This window comes from Haliotis rufescens, unplaced genomic scaffold (assembly GCF_023055435.1).
Source record: "Haliotis rufescens isolate VD_foot unplaced genomic scaffold, xgHalRufe1.0.p SCAF_23, whole genome shotgun sequence".
In the NCBI taxonomy this organism is placed as follows: Eukaryota; Metazoa; Mollusca; class Gastropoda; order Lepetellida; family Haliotidae; genus Haliotis; species Haliotis rufescens.
Genome location: NW_025963924.1, coordinates 6,587,758 through 6,608,591, shown reverse-complemented (window position 1 = coordinate 6,608,591; position 20,834 = coordinate 6,587,758). Strand labels below are relative to the sequence as shown.

At 41.0% G+C, this 20,834-nt stretch overlaps 1 protein-coding gene across 1 annotated transcript; it reads left to right on the top strand.

Annotated features, from left to right (window-relative positions):
• Nucleotides 1–1,285: 1,285 nt before the first annotated feature.
• On the top strand, nucleotides 1,286–10,860 carry LOC124146548. The gene is made up of 5 exons (XM_046516881.2): nucleotides 1,286–1,428; nucleotides 2,025–2,086; nucleotides 3,333–3,857; nucleotides 6,167–6,717; nucleotides 9,262–10,860. Exons 2-5 carry the CDS (start codon nucleotides 2,080–2,082, stop codon nucleotides 10,282–10,284), a joined length of 2,106 nt encoding a protein of 701 aa, XP_046372837.2. The 5' UTR covers nucleotides 1,286–1,428; nucleotides 2,025–2,079; the 3' UTR covers nucleotides 10,285–10,860.
• Nucleotides 10,861–20,834: the final 9,974 nt, after the last annotated feature.

Sequence of the window (20,834 nt, the reverse complement as noted above, 5' to 3'; positions counted from 1 at the left end):
CTGACCACCCTATCTCGTTAGTCGCCTCTTACGGCAAGCATGAGTTGCTGAAGATCACTTCTAATCCGTGTCTTCGGTCGTCTAAGGCACTGTGCATTGCAGTTTTGCGTCCCTGGGCACGCCAGAAATATATGATTGTTCGAATCCCGGTTCTCTCCGATTATGTTTTTTAGGTTTGTCAGCACCATATCCGTGCTCGTGGGTTTCACCAAAGTGGTAAACGTCTGAAACCGGCATCACTTTGGGCTTTCCTCCCGCATTAAGCTGACACGCCATGATATAACAGGAAATCTGTTCAAAGCGGCGTTAAACTCAACTCACTCACGCAAGCTGTAGTGACGTGTCTGGACCCACGCTCTTAATAATACAAAATATAGTCAGTGTCATGTTCTCGCGGTCAGTATTACATACATCTTTCTTTGTTTGTTTGTTGTTTAACGCCGCACTCAGCAGTATTCCATGCCAGCTATATGACGGCGGTCTGTAAAATAATCGAGTCTGGACCAGACAATCGCGTGATTGACATCATGAGCATCGATCCACGCGATTGGGATCGATGACATGTATCAACCAAGTCAGCGAGCCTGACCACCCGATCCCGTTAGTCGCCTTTTACGACAAGCATAGTCGCCTTTTACGGCAAGTATGGGTTGCTGAAGACTTATTCTACCCCGGAATCTTCACGGGTCTACACATCTACACGTGATCTCGTTGCTTTTGTTTATCATTCAAAGGATTAAGGTGTTATATGTACATATTACTCTCCCATAGATGTCAAACTGTAAAAGCGGTTTTAATTGTTTTCTTCACACGCATGTTCATATTGTAATCATGAAACAGCTAAGTTTGTCCCCCTTCCATCCCCGGTAATCTGTCCTGCTCTATAGGTGTCGCTCAGCTAGCTTCCCTTTGAATAGAACGGATAAGATAACACTTTATTATCCCGAAGGAAATCAGGGTTACATCAGCAGCCGGGATGACAGGTCCCCTTAAAACTTCGCTTACATAATTCCAACTACAGGTAGATAAGATTAAAAAAAACATATATTTATCATTTTGGGGACCAGGTCAAAACATCCTCATGTCAGAAAGGTTAAGTCAAAACGGTCAGAATCAATAGTCAAAACGGCCACAAAAAGTCATAATGGCCTCTGTTCTAACATAGATGTAGATAGCATTGCCATACTCTACAACAATTTGGTTTCATCCCAAGATGCTGACGAAGGCTTGGCTCCGTCTCTTATTAACCTAAATAGACGACGCGCAGTGAGAGCCGGGAACCACCCAACTTGCATTCCTAGGGTCACGTGGTCTTTGCAAGGGGATTCCCCAGTTTCGTCAGTATTACTCACTGCGCATGTGACATATTGTCAGCATTTGAGCCGACTTCAACCATAACACGTAAACACGGACACGCCACAACCGCTGGTGAGTTGAACAGTTCGTTACTGGTCTTATTTTAATATAATAAACGTGGACGTCGATTAAAGCCGACAGTAAATCCCACTACGAACAGATATAAACGACAGGAGTAACGCACAAGCCGCTGTCAGTTCGCCCTTCCGCCGTGTTGATGTTTACTTTCATTTCCGATTGCAGCCATCTTAGTCGAGTCTGTGCGGAAGTGTTCTTGTTTGTGGCCCTAACGTTTGTTCACGAGAAAGTAGCAATCATTGTATAAACTTGGTTTTAATGCAAACGAAAAATTATTGTTTAAAGAGTTTTGTTCGGGGCATGTCATGACGTATTACAAGTTGTGATAACGCTCAGACACTCTGCATGCCGTAATGCTCTATTTATACATGCAGTAGATTTTGTAATATATCCTCGTAGGTCATTTACGTTGTAGTGTCAGATACTTGGCCTATGACTGGTCGAGATTCTAGATTTATTCATTCTGATGCAATCTGTGTGACCATTGTCATGAACGTGTCTCAGTTAATATATCAGTTGGCAGTACAGTCGCCATGAACAGTTCATTAAAGTTATAATTCACTTGAATCACTTTCATTTTCCGTTCCCAGAAAGGACCTGACAACTGTTGAAAAGAATTAAGACGGGCCCATTAAGACTTACACAATGTCTGGTAAGCAATCACTAGCATTTTTTTGTATTGCTCTGTTTGTTTGTTGGTTGACACCACATTCAACAATATTCCAGAATGATGGTGGTCTGTTAAAATCAAGTCTGGACCAGGCAGTCCAGAATTATATAAAAACAATATATAATATATAATGCTGAAATGGGGGCCACGGGTGGCCCAGTCGTCTAAGGCGCCAAAATTCGCTGTGCAGAGTTGCGTCTCTTGGGCATGCCAGAAACCTATATGGTTGTGGGTTCGAATCCCGGTTCGCCCCCATTATGTTTCTAGGTTTGTCAGGTTTGAATTAACATATTTTATGAAGATAATATATGACAAAAGGATAGCCATTAGAGTGGTTGAAAAAACATATTTAATCTCTGTACAAGAAATACCATAAGCTATTTTTCATTTGAAGACAATTGTATCTGTTTAAAGATGTGGCAAGTTGTTGCATATATAATAGATTGTATAAACAAATATTAATCACCCAACATGTATCTGTAATCAGTGAGAGTGAACTTTCCTTCTACAGTCATTTGTAATTTATAATATAAGGAGCAGGTTTTTCTGGAAATGAGTGGTGGGGTACCTTCATGGTTAAAGCATTCGCTCCCACTAACCTGATCAACCAAACAACTTCTTGGCAAATGTGGTCAGCCTTTGTATTGAAATGTTCTCTGACACATGGCCCTGTGTCCACATGTTCACCACGTACTCTTCCACGCTGTCCATCTCCTCCCACTGCTGGATCAAGGGGGTTTAATCGATGTGGTTCACATTATTTAGTTTTTAACATTCAGTATGTGAGTGAGGTATGTGTGTTCACATTTTGAATTCTAACCTTTACATCCGGAATATTAACTTTGGGGGTCACTTGACAGTACATAAGCTGAAGAAGGTATTATGTGTTTTATCACTGTAGCATGTGCAATGCTGAGTTCTCACATGCGCTCTCTGAAAAGTTTAAACAGTGGGAGGTGTTCCAATGTTGAATTGAATTGTGAAATTCAGTAGGGGTGTCTTAAGTCTGAACTTACACCTTCAGTGGTGGTGGTTTGGTGGGGTTCAAATCTTAAATTGTTAATTTCAGTGTGTATTAGTTTTGCCAACCTCCGTGCAGTCGGGCGGGCGGGCGGGCAGGCGGGCGGGTTAATGTGGAGAGGTATTGTCACATTTTGCATTTTCACTCACCATAAACTTTCTACAAACATAAAAGCTTTAATCCATCAAGTCCTGTCTCTCCTTCCAGAGTGGACGTGTGGGCGGTGTACATTCATCAACCATGAGCTGATGGCAAACTGCGAATTGTGCGAAGCCCCGAAGGAGGCCGCCGAGCTCCGTCACCTTGACAACACGCAGCAAGGAGAAGACATGCATGTCGACAGAACGGAAAGACCCCCTGACTCAGCTGCTATACCAGAAGACCCAGGACAACCGCCAGCCGAAGGCACAGCCATATTTGATAGACCCACAGAAGGTGGTTCTACCAATGGAGGCCTTTCTACCAGTACTGGAATGGCAGGTATCCCTCCAGACCAGACGCAGCAGACAGACAGACAGCTGATGGACTCCATGGGATCTTATGAGTCCGGATTCAGTACCCCGGCTGATCAGCTGATCAATGGAAGCCAGGAAGGGACAGGTGCACCGGTTCCAGGACTCCCAGAACCACTGGCGCCCATGGTGGTGCATAGTACAAATGGACGGAGCGAGTCCCCCATGTCAGAACCAGAAGAGATTGAAGCTGCTATGTGTCTCCCATCACCAGAAACTGGTAAATATTGTAGCAGTGGAGTTGAGTGATGGGAATTGGTTGTGACTGAATCATTGGTTGTGACTGAATCATTGGTTGTGACTGAATCATTGGTTGTGACTGAATCATTGGTTATGATTGAATCTTTGATTATGATTGAATCATTGATCATTGGTTTTAATCACTTCATTCTTACTGATGAGGTGAGGTGAGGTGAAATAGGTTACTGTTGCGTCCAAGATTATTGCACTTACAGAGTGACGTGCATACACTGTGTGTTTGTTTGTACTAGTCCAGACTAATGCCAATTTTATAGTGCTAGCCCACTGAGATACCATGCTGCAGTTTAACATAAATACCCCACTCAGACACAGTATACTGACTAAAAGCCAACCAGAGTGCCAGGCAGGGAAACAACAAGTACCATCTTTTAACGTCTTTTGGTATGATAGAACCCCGGAACTTCCGCTCTCCGGGCAGACACTCTACCACTACACCACAGAGGTGGTCCAAACACAGCTGGGGATTTCACTGACAAAAAAATTTTGATAACTAATTTTATGGCTTTCCAACAAATAGAATCAGGTTTTAATACTTAGTTTTATATTATTGTCTTGAACGCAATCTCAAAATATATGTTAAAATGCCTCTGAATTTAAGAAAAGAAGAACTTTTATTAAGAAAATCCCAATTTTGAACAAAATGTTCTTTTTTCCCAAATTTGCCTGCCAGGGGCCCTTAGTTTAAAATCCTGGAAATATTCCTGCATTTTGCTCTTGAGAAAAGTGCCTGATATGCTGCCTATTAGAATGATTAAGTGTGTTAAATTTTACTTTGATTCTCATTGTTTGATCTAAATAGTAAACAACATGATGGAGAAAATATTGCCTTTCAATCAGTCAAGAATTCTAATGTTTAAAGGATTGATATGGTATCACAATAAGTCAGTAAGTCAACCTCGGGACTTAGATATTCTTTCAATCTCATAAAAATCAGATGTTTTATTCTGTTTGGGTACCTCTCTCAACAGGACATCATTTGAACTTTGTGATCAATGTAGAGGCTTTTGTGTTCTCAGGGGGGGTGGGGTAGCCATGTGGTTATAGTATTTGCTCGTCACACCTAAGACCGGGGTTCGATTCCCAACATTGGTACAATATGTGAAGTCCATTTCTGGTGTCCCCTACCGTAATACTGTAAATCTTGAAATTAGCGCAAACTTGAATTTAATGCGAAAAATGCGAGTGGTCTCTGCTCGCATTAATTAACTACGCATTTATGTCTCCAAAATTACTATCAACAATAAGACGGCCTCACTGCACACTTTGGATAGTGGAAATACCAAATTGAATATAAACACAAACACATTTTATTGAGCATCAACTGTAACAAGTATATAACAATGTCATTCAAAGGTGACTGGGTTAGGGTAAGGATATGTATAATTCCAATGAGATGGGGGTGGGGGGAGTCATATGGATGATGAGTAGCATTTTTGGCTAGGGGTCAGCAGTTGTATTAATTTGGAGACGCATTAATTTCAAGATTTACAGTATTGTTGGAATATTGCTAAAAGCAGCATAAAACCATACTCACTCACTCACTCACTCACTCACTCACTCACTCACTCACTCACTCACTCACTCTGTACAAGTAAGTGAAGTATTCAGGCAGCATAACAATTGGTATATCTCGAAACTGAATGTAAACAGGCAGTTTGGAATGAAGAATACTAATGACCGTTCCATGTTATGGACATTTCACTCCCTGTTGTTCCTGAGTGACATGACAACTACACCCACAAGTGTGTACGACTGAGGGACCCCGTAGGGATCCTGGTTAGAATAGGTCCCCAACAACCTATGCTTGTCGAAAGAGGCAACTTGCGGGTTGAGTGGTCAGTTTTTGTGTCTGGGTTGAAAAAGGGTGATCGTACTCCAATGGCGTGGATCATTGCTCACAATATCAATCATTGGATTGTCAGGTGCAGATTTTATTATTTACAGGCCACTGTTATTTAGCTGGAATATATACAGCTAAGCAATATTGCAGCTATGTGATGGTGGTCTGTACATAATGGAATCTGGACCAAATAATTTTGTGAGTTATGATCCTTGCTGTCGGGGTACGAAGACATGCAATCAAAAAGTCACAGAGCCTGACCACCCAATCCATTAAGTCGCTTCTTATGACCAGCCTAAGTTACTGGGGATCTATTTAAACCCAGGATCCCTAAGGAGTATGACTTTAATGATATTGGAACCCCTGAAATATACTATAGTGCACAATTTACTTTTTGTCTAACACAGACTTCTCTCCATGTCTTGCAGCTGAAAAAAACCAGTGGTCCTTCCTTGACAACGAGGTGAGGATGGTGTTGTTGGGGAAGACGGGAGTGGGCAAGAGCACCACCGGCAACAACATCCTGTCAAGTAAGACATTCAAGTCCAGCGCCAGCGGCGCCTCCATTACCAGAAAGTGTCAGCTGGGCTGGGGTAGCCGCTTCGGTCGGGAGTTGCAGATCATAGACACCCCGGGACTGTTCGATACCGGCATGACCAACGAGGCCATCACGCAAGAGGTGGTCAAGTGTATTGGGATGACCTCGCCCGGACCTCACGCCTTCGTCCTGGTCATCCGACTGGACAGATTCACCCAAGAGGAGAATGATACAGTAAACCACTTCCTGAACATCTTCGGGAAGGAGATGCTGAGTTATTTGATTGTGTTGTTCACAAGGATGGACGACCTGAAGCACGATGGTGTCAGCTTGGACGAGTATGTTCGCGATGTACCAGAGAATCTGAAGAAGCTGTTGGAGAATTGCCAGCACAGATACCTGGGCATAGACAACAGGGGCACAGACCAGGAAAAGGAAAAGGTACATTACAATATTGACAGCAGCAACACTATGCTAGTTTGAGTGAATTTATTAGTTTCTTTTCCAAAGACCCTGAACTAAAATATGAAAACACAATTTCTTCCTATATTCATATGAAATATGCCAATCTACAAAAAAGCATCACAAGGACAAAATTTACTTCGAAACCAGAAAAGAAAGTGTCATTATTTAGCCTTACACTAGCTATGCGTCTTGTTTATCAACTGGTATGAAGTCTAATTATTGTGTTGGATTTATCCAATCGTGACACTTCACTCGTATTATCGGACGTTGCTGTTGTCGATTTAGAAACTAAGCAGAAAAATTATCTAATAAGTTTCAGAATCACATGGCTGTATTGTACTGTAGATGTTTCAACCCTGTCAAAATATCATCTGGATTTGTTGTCCTGACCAGAAAATCATAAACAAATGCAGATTGTACGATGACTGTTTTTTTATGTTGTTATGAGTCACTCAAGTCAGTGCAGTGCTTCAAAACATATTTTTTTCTCTGAAAGAACTACTTGTTGGGGGAGGCCCAGAACACATTGTGAACAAGTTAATGGGGGGAGGGGGAAACCTGAGGACAAATGACCTTTTCAAGCATTTCCAGAAACAAAATATTTTTGTAAAGATAACCCCAGCCCATATAGAATATCAAATAGTCGTCCCGCTCAGCACTTTTCCAGCTTCATCCCAACACCAGTAATGGCTTCACACACTGTACCACGTGATGATTGGCCCTTTGCAATGATGAGACCACACTTTCAGTACTCGGCTAGCCTGATTTGTATATGAAAATTACTAGCCAATCTCATTAAAATCAGATCTTAGTTCTCGCTAACAAAGATCTGAAGACATCCCATAAGGGGTCACGACCTTTCGTCCGACCACTTTTTCCTTCACTAACAGTAACAACGGACGTTATTTTTGTGACATATACATTGCAAGAGCATTCATGAAAATGCTAAGAAAAAAATGTAACCACCCGTTCTAGAGTTTTTCTATAGTAAATACATGGCGTGTCCGCCATGTTTGTTCGTCTAGTGGAGGCGGCCATTGTGCAGTCATTGCCTGGGTCAGTGTAGCGCCAGCGCAGCATACCCAGGGAACCAGGCTGATCCCATTACGGGTCACGTCAGAACGACCTTTCATCCGACCAATCAGTGCGCCACTTACCAGATTATGAAAGTGACAGTCGGAATGTGATTTCTAATCATGCAATCTCGTAAACTTTAACATGGGGTATTCCAAATGATAGTTACGGGTTTAACGACTGAATCCTTACAATCTAGACCATCTATTACAGAGCTCCAGATAAGCTTTTGGTGTTGTGGGTATTTTACCCTTGCATTTTAAAATCATTGGGTATCAGTAATTCTACCTGCGTATTCAAATTTCTGTTACCCACTAGTTTTTACACATGTGGGTATTTAAGTTAAATATGTAAAAACACTATTCATCTATTCCCTGCAAACTGGTGTCGTGTGGGTTCGAGAGCTTTATAGGACTCAAAAATACCACGATACTTCCACAAGAAAGTGTGATGGCAAATGATCATGATGTAACTGTAATCGTGGAGTTTGGCAAGGTTGACGGAATGCCCCTTTATAATTTCAAAATAAGTTCCTGATTTGCTAATCGAATACGCAGGGTTACTTCACAATATTTTGATGATACGCACAAGTTTTATTTTTGTAGCGTATCTGTAATGTTCGTTGCGTATTTGATACGCTTGGATTATATTTTACTGTGTATTTCTGCATTTCTGATGCGTATTTCACGCAGATACGCAGCTTATCTGGAGCTCTGTCTATTAGCCATTCCAGAATGTTCTTTTGTTCAGGTTTCAAATTTGTAATCGAGAATTTGTCAAAATATGTTTCGAAGCGTAGTCGCCAATTTGACGTCGTGAGAACCGATCTATACAATTAGGATACGATGACATGCATCTGTTGGGTCAGAGAGTCTGACCACCCGGTCCCGTTAGTCGGCTCTTCCGACAAGCGTGGGTTGCTGAAGACTAATTCTAACCCAGATCTTCACTTGGGGACTCATGTCAGAACTGACCCAGATTGCATCCCTGAGTTTCCTTAATGAAATATAAAGATCTGATTGTCACCTAGATTAATTTACTGAAATTCAGTCTTTGTCACTTAATGCTTGCCTTGATATGTGTGTTGGGGGCACAGTCGTCTAAGGCACTGTTATTTGCTGTGAAGAGTTGTGTCCCTTGGGGACGCCCGAAACCACTGATCGTGGGTTCGAAATCCTGGTTCACCCCGTTTATGTTTCTAGGTTTGTCATAGCACCATACCCATGCTTGTGGGTATCACCAAAGTGGTAAACATCTGTGACCTGTAATACTTCAGGCTTTCCTCTCACCATTGCTCACATTAAGCTGACATGCCGTGATACCGATCAAAGGGTGAAAGACTCCACTCACTCACTCACTCACTCACTCACTCACTCACTCACTCACTCACTCACTCACTCACTCACTCACTCACTCACTCACTCACTCATGTGTCTTGCCCTTCAGGATGTGCAGAACCTGCTGCAGGCAGTCGACTCCATGGTGAAGGCCAACGGTGGCGGCCATTACACCAACGAGATGTACGAGGAAGCTGAGCGGATCTTTGCCGAGCACGAGGAGAAGCACATCAAGATCGGTCGGGAGAAGATGATGAAGGAGATGGAGAAACTGCGAGAAGAAGCAGAGGAAGAACTCCGGCTGAAGGAGGAAGAGAGGGAGAGGAAGCTGGAGACGATGAAGGGAAAGCTGTCGGAGCTGGGCATCAGGGAGGAGGATGAGGAATGGGTTCATGTCTTCGGCAACCAGAGTCTGTCGCCGGTGGAGGAGAACACCAGGATGAGTCTAGGTCCTGCTGCACAGGCATCACAACAGATGAAAGACTCTGCTGTGCCGATCAGTGAAGAAGCACCTCCTGCTGTTGAGAAGCAGAGAAGCGAGGGAAGTATGACTGAGCGACGACCAGGTGGTGATAGCTTCAAAGCTGATGGTGCGTCTGTCCCTGCTGGAGTCAGTGGTGTCAGCCTTGGGGCCCAGGCAGGAAGTTTCTACAATACAGATTCATCCCATAGCACACAGAGAGAGTCGGTCAAGAAAAGTTTCATTGCCAATGAGCCACAGTATTCATTTGTAGATGAGGAGCCACATGACCCACAGCGTACATGTGGAAGTCAGAAGAGACATGATGAGAAGTTGATGAACGAGGCTGACAGGCTCCGAAGGGAGGCCAGTATTCTCCGAGAGGACGTGGAGAGGATCAACAGGGAACATGAGAGAGAGAGGGAGAGGATGAGGTCAAAGTTCATCACACGGCAGGGGGAGGCCTTGGAGAGCTTCAAGAAGCAACAGCATCATCAGCGGCAGGAGATGCGGCAGCAGATGGAGAACGCCAACAGCGGAATGTTCAAGAAATTCTTTCGAGCCATGAAGAATGCATTGAAGAAGGTGACAGACCCAATTGCAAGAGGGTTTCAGAGTATCTTTGCTGGAGTTGAAAGAAGGTCTGGCAATGACCATGATGAACTGTTCTAGCTGTCATGGAATGACATGATGCCAAAACATTCAGTGAATTGTGATATATGTGTGGGGGTTGTGTCACACGGTTGTGTGAGTAAGCACACGCAACTTGAAGTTATTCCATTGTGCTGGCAACTTCTCTTAGTGGTTGCTAAGCTTCCCTTACCTAGAATAACAATGAGGGGGAATCTATTATTTACTTCAGATGCAAATTCTCTTAATAGACTTATATTTCCTATTTGTTGTGTATTAATTATGAATTTTTAGCATAGGCAGACTCCAATGGATAGGAGGGATGGGTAGGAGGAAAGGTGGGGGTGGGGTGGATTCAAATGGGTATGAGGGGTGGGTAGATTCAGATGGGTAGGGGTGGGTAGATTCAGATGGGTATAAGGGGAAGGCAGACTCAGATGGGTAAGTGGAGGTGGGTAGATGGTAGGGGGTGGGGTAGATTCAGATGGGTAGGAGATGAGTAGATTAAGATGGGAAGGGGGATAGATTCAGATGGGTAGGAGGCTTGGGTAGGGGATGTGTAGATTCAGTCTGGTAGATTCCAGTAGGTATCAAGGGTGGGTAGATTCAGATGGGTGGGAGGGGTGGGTAGATTCAGATGGGTGGGAGGGGTGGGTAGATTCAGATGGGTTGGAGGGGTGGGTAGATTCAGATGGGTGGGAGGGGTGGGTAGATTCAGATGGGTGGGAGGGGTGGGTAGATTCAGATGGGTTGGAGGGGTGGGTAGATTCAGATGGGTTGGAGGGGTGGGTAGATTCAGATGGGTTGGAGGGGTGGGTAGATTCAGATGGGTGGGAGGGGTGGGTAGATTCAGACACTGTTCTTACTCACTTATTAAATGTAAAAAATTTGAATTTTCTTTGAGCATGTATCCAAACTTTTTGCCAGGCTTTACCCATTTTTGAGTGGTACATATTACAGATACATATGTTTGACTTTTATTTGTATATGACATTTCCAAGATTATTGCTGCCATAGATGATCATTAATGCTGCTAACCTTTCAGAAAGTAACCAGCATGACACAAATTGATGTGTTTCAACTGTTTGTATGAACTATTGGGTATTTTTTAATATACTCTTTAATAGGTTGAGGCACAACCTTCTGTGTGCTGTACATATCATTTGAACAAGGTGATGGCCACAAGCTTGATTCGGCTGAAACATACTAATTCATTGTTTGTCTTTAGGGATATATCATCTTTATGTGAATGAAGGATACCAATGTTTCAGACAGCACTTTTTGGATTTTGTGTTTTATTGATTCCCCAAAACCCACAATCTGTAAATAGATTAAAAAAAAGCAGTGTACAGTTATCTTTATTTGCCCATCATCTATAGCTTGATTGATTAGGAGAAAAAGCATATGAAAAAATACAACTTCAAACATCTTATGAAATTATGAAATCATGTTAACTTTCTTTTAAAATGTCAAATCCATGATATGTGTAGTCTCTGGCCACTATCAGGAGAACACAACTTTGGACACAAAATACATGGGCTTGTTACTGTCAAAATATAGCGCAATTAGCTGCGATACAGCTTAAAGTAATATTTTCTCACTCACTGTAGAAACATTAAACATCCCAGACTTTAACCAGCATACACATTATATTATCCTGCTTATTGAACAACCCAAATATTATGACTTTTAAAACAAAAAAATGATAGATCTACACGAAGACATTCATTAGACTCAATAAAAAAAGGGGGAAAAAATAAGAAGGCGTGGCCTAATTTTCCCTCAGTAGAAGCAACAAAGAGCGTGTAGTTTTGTAAGTGAACAGTTCACTGTGTCATCTCGAGATGTGTTTGTATATGTTTGATTTACAGAACTAAATTTCCAGTTGTGTATTTGTTACACGGATGAAGAATCATTGTGGGCAATTGTTCTGTTCTAACATTGGAATACCCTAAACACGATGCGTGTTAGAGTTACTTCCCTTGTGTATGTCAAGCTCCTCATAGCGATATCGCGTTCGCAGAGCTTTTTATTCTATCGCTGCCACCAGTCAAAGCTCCCCGCTGAGATAGGTGACTACAACCATACTTGGAGTTGAAATCGCAGCTCCCTGGGGAGTATACAACCTTAGCTGCCTTATCAGGCGCTAGAAGCTTAACAGTCACATTACCATCTCATCCTGCCTGGTACCCAAGTTTACTGAACAGAGGCCTATTTCAAACAAAGTCACATGCCCTAAGAGACACCAAAATGTGCTACATGGCTCAGTGTAAGGCCTGATTCAACAATGTCCTGGACCATATTTTTTTTCTGTGTACAATGTACATGGTATTGGGGGGGGGGTTTCTGCAATGTGATGTTGAGTCATTGTTTACTAGTTTAATACTATTTATTTGTTTATTGTTGGCTAAACATGATAAACTTATGTGTGCAATTTGGTTGTATTTCTTTTGTATGCCTGTTTTGTAGAATCCATATATATCAATTAAATCATTGCAAATAAAATATAAAAATTCATATCGTGTGGATTTCTACTTCCCTTATTATTAAGTTATCTTTAATCAGCCATGATCTTGTACCAGAGGTGGGACACGGGTGGCCCAGTCGTCTGAAACCTATGATTGTGGGTTCGAATCCCGGTTCGCCCCAATTATGTTTCTAGGTTTGTCAGCACCATACAGTGCTTGTGGGTTTCACCGAAGTGGTAAATGTCTGAGACCTGCATCACATCGGGCTTTCCTCCCACATTAAGCTGACACGCCACGATATAACTGGAATACTGTTAAAGTTATTCCACCGTAGATCATGTATTTACACTTTATGCACTTATTCAAAAAACCTTGTCACAGCGTAAGCATAAACTGTATGTAGCATTTGTAGATTTTAAAAAGGCTTTTGATTCTGTCAATCGCTTTAGGCTATGGACATGTCTACGAAAAGCTGGTTTACGTGGGAAAATGTTTACTATTCTAAAATCGATGTATTCTAATGTGAGATCATGTGTTCGTTGTGGGGATAGTTTAACAGATTTCTTTGATTGTCCTTTGGGCCTAAGACAAGGCTGTATTTTGAGTCCGATCTTAGTTTCATTTTTCATTAATGAATTATATTACGAAATAGCTGCCAGTGGTAAACATGGTATCCAAATGTTCCCAGATTTGATAGAAATATTAATGCTACTTTTCGCAGATGATGTCATTCTAGTGTCAGATACTGTTGTTGGTCTGGCAATTAAATATTTTAAGTACATACACGAAAGAATGGAAATTATCAGTAAATTTGGAAAACTAAAATTGTGATCTTCAGAAAAGGTGGTCCAATAGCGTCGAAAGAGAGATGGTCATTCGATGGTCAGTTAGTCAATATAGTAGATCACTACTCATATTTAGGAATCTGGTTCTCACACACAATGAATTGGAAAATATATGCCCTTGACTTGTCCTTGCGTGCAAAGAAAACTTTAATAAGTGTTATGTCTATTATCTCATAAAGTGGGATCGATGTCACCTAATATCTTCTTTAAGCTTTTTGATACCCAGATACAACCAATTTTATTGTATGGTTCTGAAGTATGGGGATTTCAACGTTATGACTGTTTAGAGAAGGTTCACTTATTAGCATGTAAAAAGTTTCTTTGTGTCGGATCTTCTACACCAAATTGCATGGTTTATGGTAAATGTGGGAGATACCCATTATATATTACCTCTCAGATCAGATGTTTAAAATACTGGTTTAAAATTCTTCATATGCATGAACAACTTCTCCCTAAATTAGCTTATAACATGCTTCTACATTTAGATAACATGGGAAAGAATACTTGGACATCGCATATAAGAAATCTTTTATTTTCGCATGGTTTTGGTTTTATATGGCTATGTCAGTCAGTTGGAAATGTAAATATGTTTCTTAATGAATTTCGGAATCGGTCTATAAATATGTTCTACCAAGAATGGCACTCCACTTTAGAGGATAGTTCACGTTTTGAATATTACAAAACTTTCAAGACTTTACTTCAACCAGAAATATATTTATTAGTACTCACTACGGAAAACTTAAGAAAACAGTTAATTAAATATCGACTTGGTTTGCTAGACCTATTTGTAAATGAAGGAAGAAAACTGTCCATTGAAAAAATGAAAAGAATTTGTCCATTGTGTAATCTAGGGATAGAAAATGAAATTCATTTTGTGTTTGTCTGTCCATTTTACAATGATCTTCGAAAGAAATATATAAAAGATTATTTAATAGCAATGTCACCGATAAACGCCTTTGTAGTTATGCTGACGACAAAGAACGAATTAAATATATTAAATCTTGTTCTTTATATTAAGCATGCATTAGCCAAAAGAAATGAATTGATCAAACAACGTGTATATCCCAATGTGTAACATATATAATTGTATCTACATGCGTAACTCTTTCTTGTATATGGGCCGGTGGCCTTTTGTACAATAAACTTCTTTGACTTTGACTTAAAACCGGCGCTAAACCCAACTCACTCACTCACTCACTCTACCAGAGGATCAAGTTTGCAAGCTCCAGGGACGAGGAGACCTGTACAAGTCAAGGTCAAGGTCAGAAATAGTTGTGAATTTAGGCAGGTGACAATGTCAACTCTGTTCATTCACTCACTGTCTCCATATTTTCAACAATGGATTTAATTACCCTATAAAAGTATTGGCAACAAGACAACATGGTGGGTGGTATTTTACACACTTCATAACACTATTTTGGCATGAATAATGTGTAATTTGATTCAGGAAGTGAATACTCATGACACTACATTATGTCAGCCTGATCTGTGGATCATTGTCCACTCGTACCATTCTCAGCTCCGTGAGGAGTATTCAACTCAAGCTGCCTTATAAGGTGCTAGAAGGTTTAGTCACATTACTATCTCATCAAGGCATGAAGATCCGGGGTAGAACAGGTTTTCAGCAACCATGCTTGCCCTGAAAGACCACTATGTTTGTCGTTGAGGCGATTTACTGGATCGGGTGGTCAGGCTCGCTGACTTGGTTGATGAATGTCATCGTATCCCAACTGTGTTGATCGATGCTCATGATGTAAATCACTGGATTGTCTGGTCCAGACTCGATTATTGACAGACCACCGTCATATAGCTGGGAAATTGCTGAGTGTGGTGTTAAACAACAAACAAGCCGTCTCATCTTGCGTATTCACTGCTGAGTGAACAGAGGCATTTTTTAAATGTGTGGGGCAGGACCAAAGCCAAGGAAACTCTGAGTCAAGCCAGCTGGATACATTTTGCAGTATGCGAGATGCCATGAAATACTTTTTTTCTGGTGTAGATGACAATATTTCTATGTTGAAATGTATTTTTCATCTTTTAATTCACGCAAAGCAATAAAAGATTTTTCCTAAGTTTTTGAGGACGCATAGTCATGCATTCATTCTATGTTAAAATATCAGCCTAATCTACTTCTAACAGCTGTGTACACTGACATGGCTCTCAAGTTCTTAAATTGGAGACCCGTGAAGATTCCGGGGTAGAATAGGTCTTCAAAAACCCATGCTTGCAGTAAAAGGTGACTATGCTTGTCGTAAAAGGCGACTAACGGGATCGGGTGGTCAGGCACGCTGACTTGTTTGATGCATGTCATCGATCCCAATTGTGTGGATCGATGCTCATGATATTAATCACTGCATTGTCTGGTCCAGACTCGATTATTTACCGACCACCGTCATATAGCTGGAATATTGCTGAGTGCGGCGTTAAACAACAAACCAACCAATCTTAAATTGGATTCCAAGATGCCGATGTCTGGCTGGTTGGTTTGTAGGTTTGTTGTTTAACGCCGTACTCTGCAATATTCCAGTTATGTGACGGCAGTCTGTAAATAATCGGGTCTGGACCAGACAATCGATGATTGACATCAGGAGCATCGAAATCCATACCTCTTGTGCAAGCTACTCGGTGATGGTATTCGATGGTATATGACATTAGTACATAGCATATTTTGATAGGGTGACCTCAAGCTTTAGGCTTTGCTGGCTTCCATTTCAAAATGCATGAAAATAAATCGACCAGATGCTTGTACAAACGTTGATAGTGTAAACGTTATATTGCATGAAGCGACCCATAAATCCACTGTGCCATGGTGTTTTTGTCTTGAGATAAACCTCACGTAGTTGTATGAAGCGCTAGTAAAATGCCCATGTACTGCACGTTTTCACATCGGCAAGAGGCGACATTCGGGAGATTTCCACCATACCCGGCAGATGTTTTATAGATGATTTCTGCGGTCAGCAATATTCCAGCCATTTGACGTCGGCCTGTATATAAACCGGTGATTGATATCGTGAAAACCCCAAGCCGTCATGGTAGTATGCCACGCATTCGACCAAGCCACAGAGCCTCACCCGATTTTGCATGGGTTGCTGAAATTGTGTTACCCGGATTCCGCATGGGGTGTGTTAAATGGGGGATTCAACGACGTATTAGTGGCTGAAAGCATGAGTAACTAACTACCAACGCAGCCGAGGCACGCTCAATGCGACTATGCTTGTCGAAAGAGGAGACTAACGGGGTCGGGTGGTCAGCCTCGCTGATTTGGTTGACGCTTGTCATCGTATCTCAATTGCGTAGATCCATGCTCATGATGTCAAACACTGGATTGTCTGGACTAGTCTCGATTATTTACAGAACCGCTGTCATATAGCTGGAATATAGCTGTGTGCAGCGTTAAACAACAAACAAACAAACTGTTCGTGCAAAAAGGATTGAAACTGCTGTTTCAAGACGTTTACAAAGGTTAACGCCCACATTGGTATAGAATCTTGCGACAAGCAATAGCACTTGGTACCTATTCTGTCCAAGTTAACTAAATCAAACTTAGGCCAGGCTTCTTTAAATAAATTGTTCACTGATCCGACGATCCTAAAGATAAAGTGAAAAGAGATAATCTGTAAAGCATTATTTCTTTTTATACCGACGACTGCAAAGTTTCATGTTTAGCAAACATTAGCACAATACGTTACACTGTAAGACCAAAAGGTCGTCTTCATACATGCTGAGTTGCTATGCGACGTTAAATTTTAACTCACTTGATAATAAGTACCACACACGTGGCAATGCATTCGGTTACAAAGAAGAACAAAATGTCTGATTTATTTTGTTATTTTATTCCCACCTTTACCCATCATGAATGTTCACACAAATAACGTTGGTTGGTTGGTTGTTTAACGCCGCACTCAGCAATATTAAAGCTTTTTGACGGCTCGCACAAATAACGGTAAACTAACAAATACACAATATCTGTCTTTAGTACATTTTTGTCCAAGACATCAGTTCACGTTATAAACACACGTAGAAGAAAAAACCCAAAATAATTCTAAAATTATATATTTACTCTTTATATCGTGTACCACCCTGTTTCAGAAATTCACAGATTGTGTAATGTATAGTAAAGGGTTTTGTATTCTCCTGTGTGATAAACGATGTGTAATTCTATACAAGCAGCTGTTACCGTTCCGTTGTTCGAGGTCAAATTGAAGCAATGATTGACCATGCAGGATTATTTACGAATATCCCACAGGCGTACGTGCACGTGCATGGCCGCATATGAAATATATACTTTAAGTCTCAGAATAATCGATCATGAAATGTTCCACTATGTTCCCATGCTATGAAAAAAACTCATGGTGCACTTTGCGTATAGAATGTATCATTCAATAAAACTACACTTATGTATTCCCTATTTACAAACACATCCACAAGGGGGTAGTAAAATTTGACTCAAAATCGGTTGTGTTGTCATAAATCATAAAATATATTCAAACAATATTTTAGGTTCTTAGAATTTCACAAGTAATGCACAGTACGGTTGTACCAGTGTTATTTCTCTCCATATCAGTCGCATAAATTGTTGAAACGCCCATTACATATCCAATGGAAAGAAGTCGTCAGCTACCGACAGTAGAGTACAAAAGGTATTAGCCTGGCGCCATGCAATCGTGTACAGTTATTCCTGGATGTGCGAGGTGTTTTATATGCACACATTATTTTCCATTTTGATTCGAGAATATGTAATCGATATGCAATTGTTCGAGATTAGGGACAGCTATGTAACATGCATATAGAAAGCCGTTATTCACGTTCAATCAGTGCAGTACAAATGAATTCACAAAAATAACACTCGATGTGCCAGCATTGGTTTCATAGCTGTGTTAAACTATCGCCATGTTGTTTTCCACGCTCGAGGGGCGGTCGGGTAGCCTAGTGGTTAAAGCGTTCGCTCGTCACGCCGAAGACCCGGGTTCGATTCCCGACATGGGTACAATGTGTGAAGCCCATTTCTTGTGTCCCCCGCCGTGATATTGCTGGAATATTGCTAAAAGCGGCGTAAAACCATACTCACTCACTCACTATCCACGCTCGATAGCATTGCACGTTGAGCGTATACAAGTTGATATAGCAATCGCCAATAGTCCCCGATTCAAAGATATATGCTTGGGTGTGAGTCTCACTAAAGTTTCTCTGGGTCAATAAATGTTTATATATCAAACCCGATATTTTTTAATATGTACAAATTAAAAAATGCATGGCTCACATATCATATAGATGCTGGCATCCTTTGTGTGAAGTTATCGACAGTGCGTCTGTTTGTTGGTTAATGTCGGAATTTTATTCATATATATTGCAGCTATTTGACGGCGCTATATAATCGAGACCCAGACAATCCAGTGATTGACATCATGAGCATCGATCCACACAATGGGATACGATGACATGCGTCAACCATGTCAGCGATCCTGACCGCCGATCCATTTAATAGTTTGAGCAGATAAATGGCAGCGTATACCAACTAAATTGTGAACACTAGATGTATATATACGCGTAATGTACCACAACGCCAAATACTGTACACATTCGACTGGTAATACCGATAATGATTTATGTTGTTTGATGCAATTAATTCAACAATGCTGCTGTTTTGATAATATAGCAATGAAATTATTTTTGACAAGTATTTCTCTTTTGAATAGTTTTTATGACGTCCGCTGCACTGATTTAACTATTTTTCATCTGGATTATCCTGAACGTTGAAAGGAGGTTTTGTTTGTTTGTTTGTTTGTTTGTTTGTTTATCGCCGCACTCAGCAATATTCCAGCTATATGACGGCGGATTGTAAATAATCGAGTCTGGACCAGACAATCCAGTGATTGACATCATGAGCATCGATCCACACAATTTGGATTGACCGGATTATGCTGAGGGAATTCGCGAATCATAATTCGTTAAATCGCTTCAAAAGTAAATGACGTAATGCCTTCAATATATTTCAAGGGCATACCTCTTTTTTTCCCATGGCTAGTTCCTGAGAACGAATTGAGTTTTCTTACTTCAATATGTCTTTCAGTTTTGAATGAGAATTATTTATATTACGATTATGATATGTTATTATGAGCAAACTCATTCTCATTTTCTGTTGTAAAGATGATTATGTCGATTTTCAGTGTCTGTTTTGTCTAATTGTACTGGTAACTTAATTATAAATTACAAAGAATTGGCACAGATATTGTTATAGTATTCATTAAAGGATATCTTATAGGTTAGGTGAATGATTTGTTTGTAAATGTTGTTGTTGTTTAACGCCGCACTCAGCAATATTCCAGCTATACATGGGCGGATACAGAGGGGGGGGGGGGGGGGGGGGGGACAATAAATAGATCTTAATTGTGGAGACTAATGGGATCGGGTGGGATCGCTGACTTAAAAATTGGTTGATGCATGTCATCGTATCCCAATTGCGTGGATCGATGCTCATGATGTCAATCACTGGATTGTCTGGTCCAGACTCGATTATTAACAGACCGCCGTCCTATGGCTGGAATTAATACTGCTGAGTGCGGCGTTAACAATTTACAAACAAATAACAAACTCTTACGGCTAGCATAGGTTGCTGGGGTCACATATTTTTATCCTGAATCCCCAAGGGTGGATCGACAATGTGATTAGTGATTAACACTAAAACGATAGCGATTGCAAACTATATATATTAATATAAGGGCTCATATGCACTAACACCTCTACGAAGGCGGAGCAGGGTGGGTGGGTGAGTTGTCCACAAAAACAAAGTCACGAAGCAGACGAAAATACCTTCCGTACAGAACTATAGAGCGACCTGTTAGTTGTCCCTCAGAATGTTAGGAGTGAACAGCATATAACCATGCGCTATATCCCCCATACACACGCATTATACAAAGATGAATGCAATAACATTTAACCACACCAATCACTCACACCGCATTACATAAATATATTTACCATAACTTCCAGTCGTGAATAAATTGCATGTAGACGTGTACAGTCTGTATATGCCTAGACGCGGGATCCACAGAAATGCTATTGAAGTCTGCTACAAATGTGGATCTAATTATATATATTTTCAGATTGTAGGCATGATATCATAATTCATTTTTTTTCTAAATCAAGTCAACATGATGATAATGTTATCTCATTTAGGAACATTACTTATCCAGATCGATTGGTGGGAAAGTAACAGAGACCATGTGACCAGCACGTGGTCGCGGGTTACCATAGCGGCTCGCACGAGGTCACATGATAA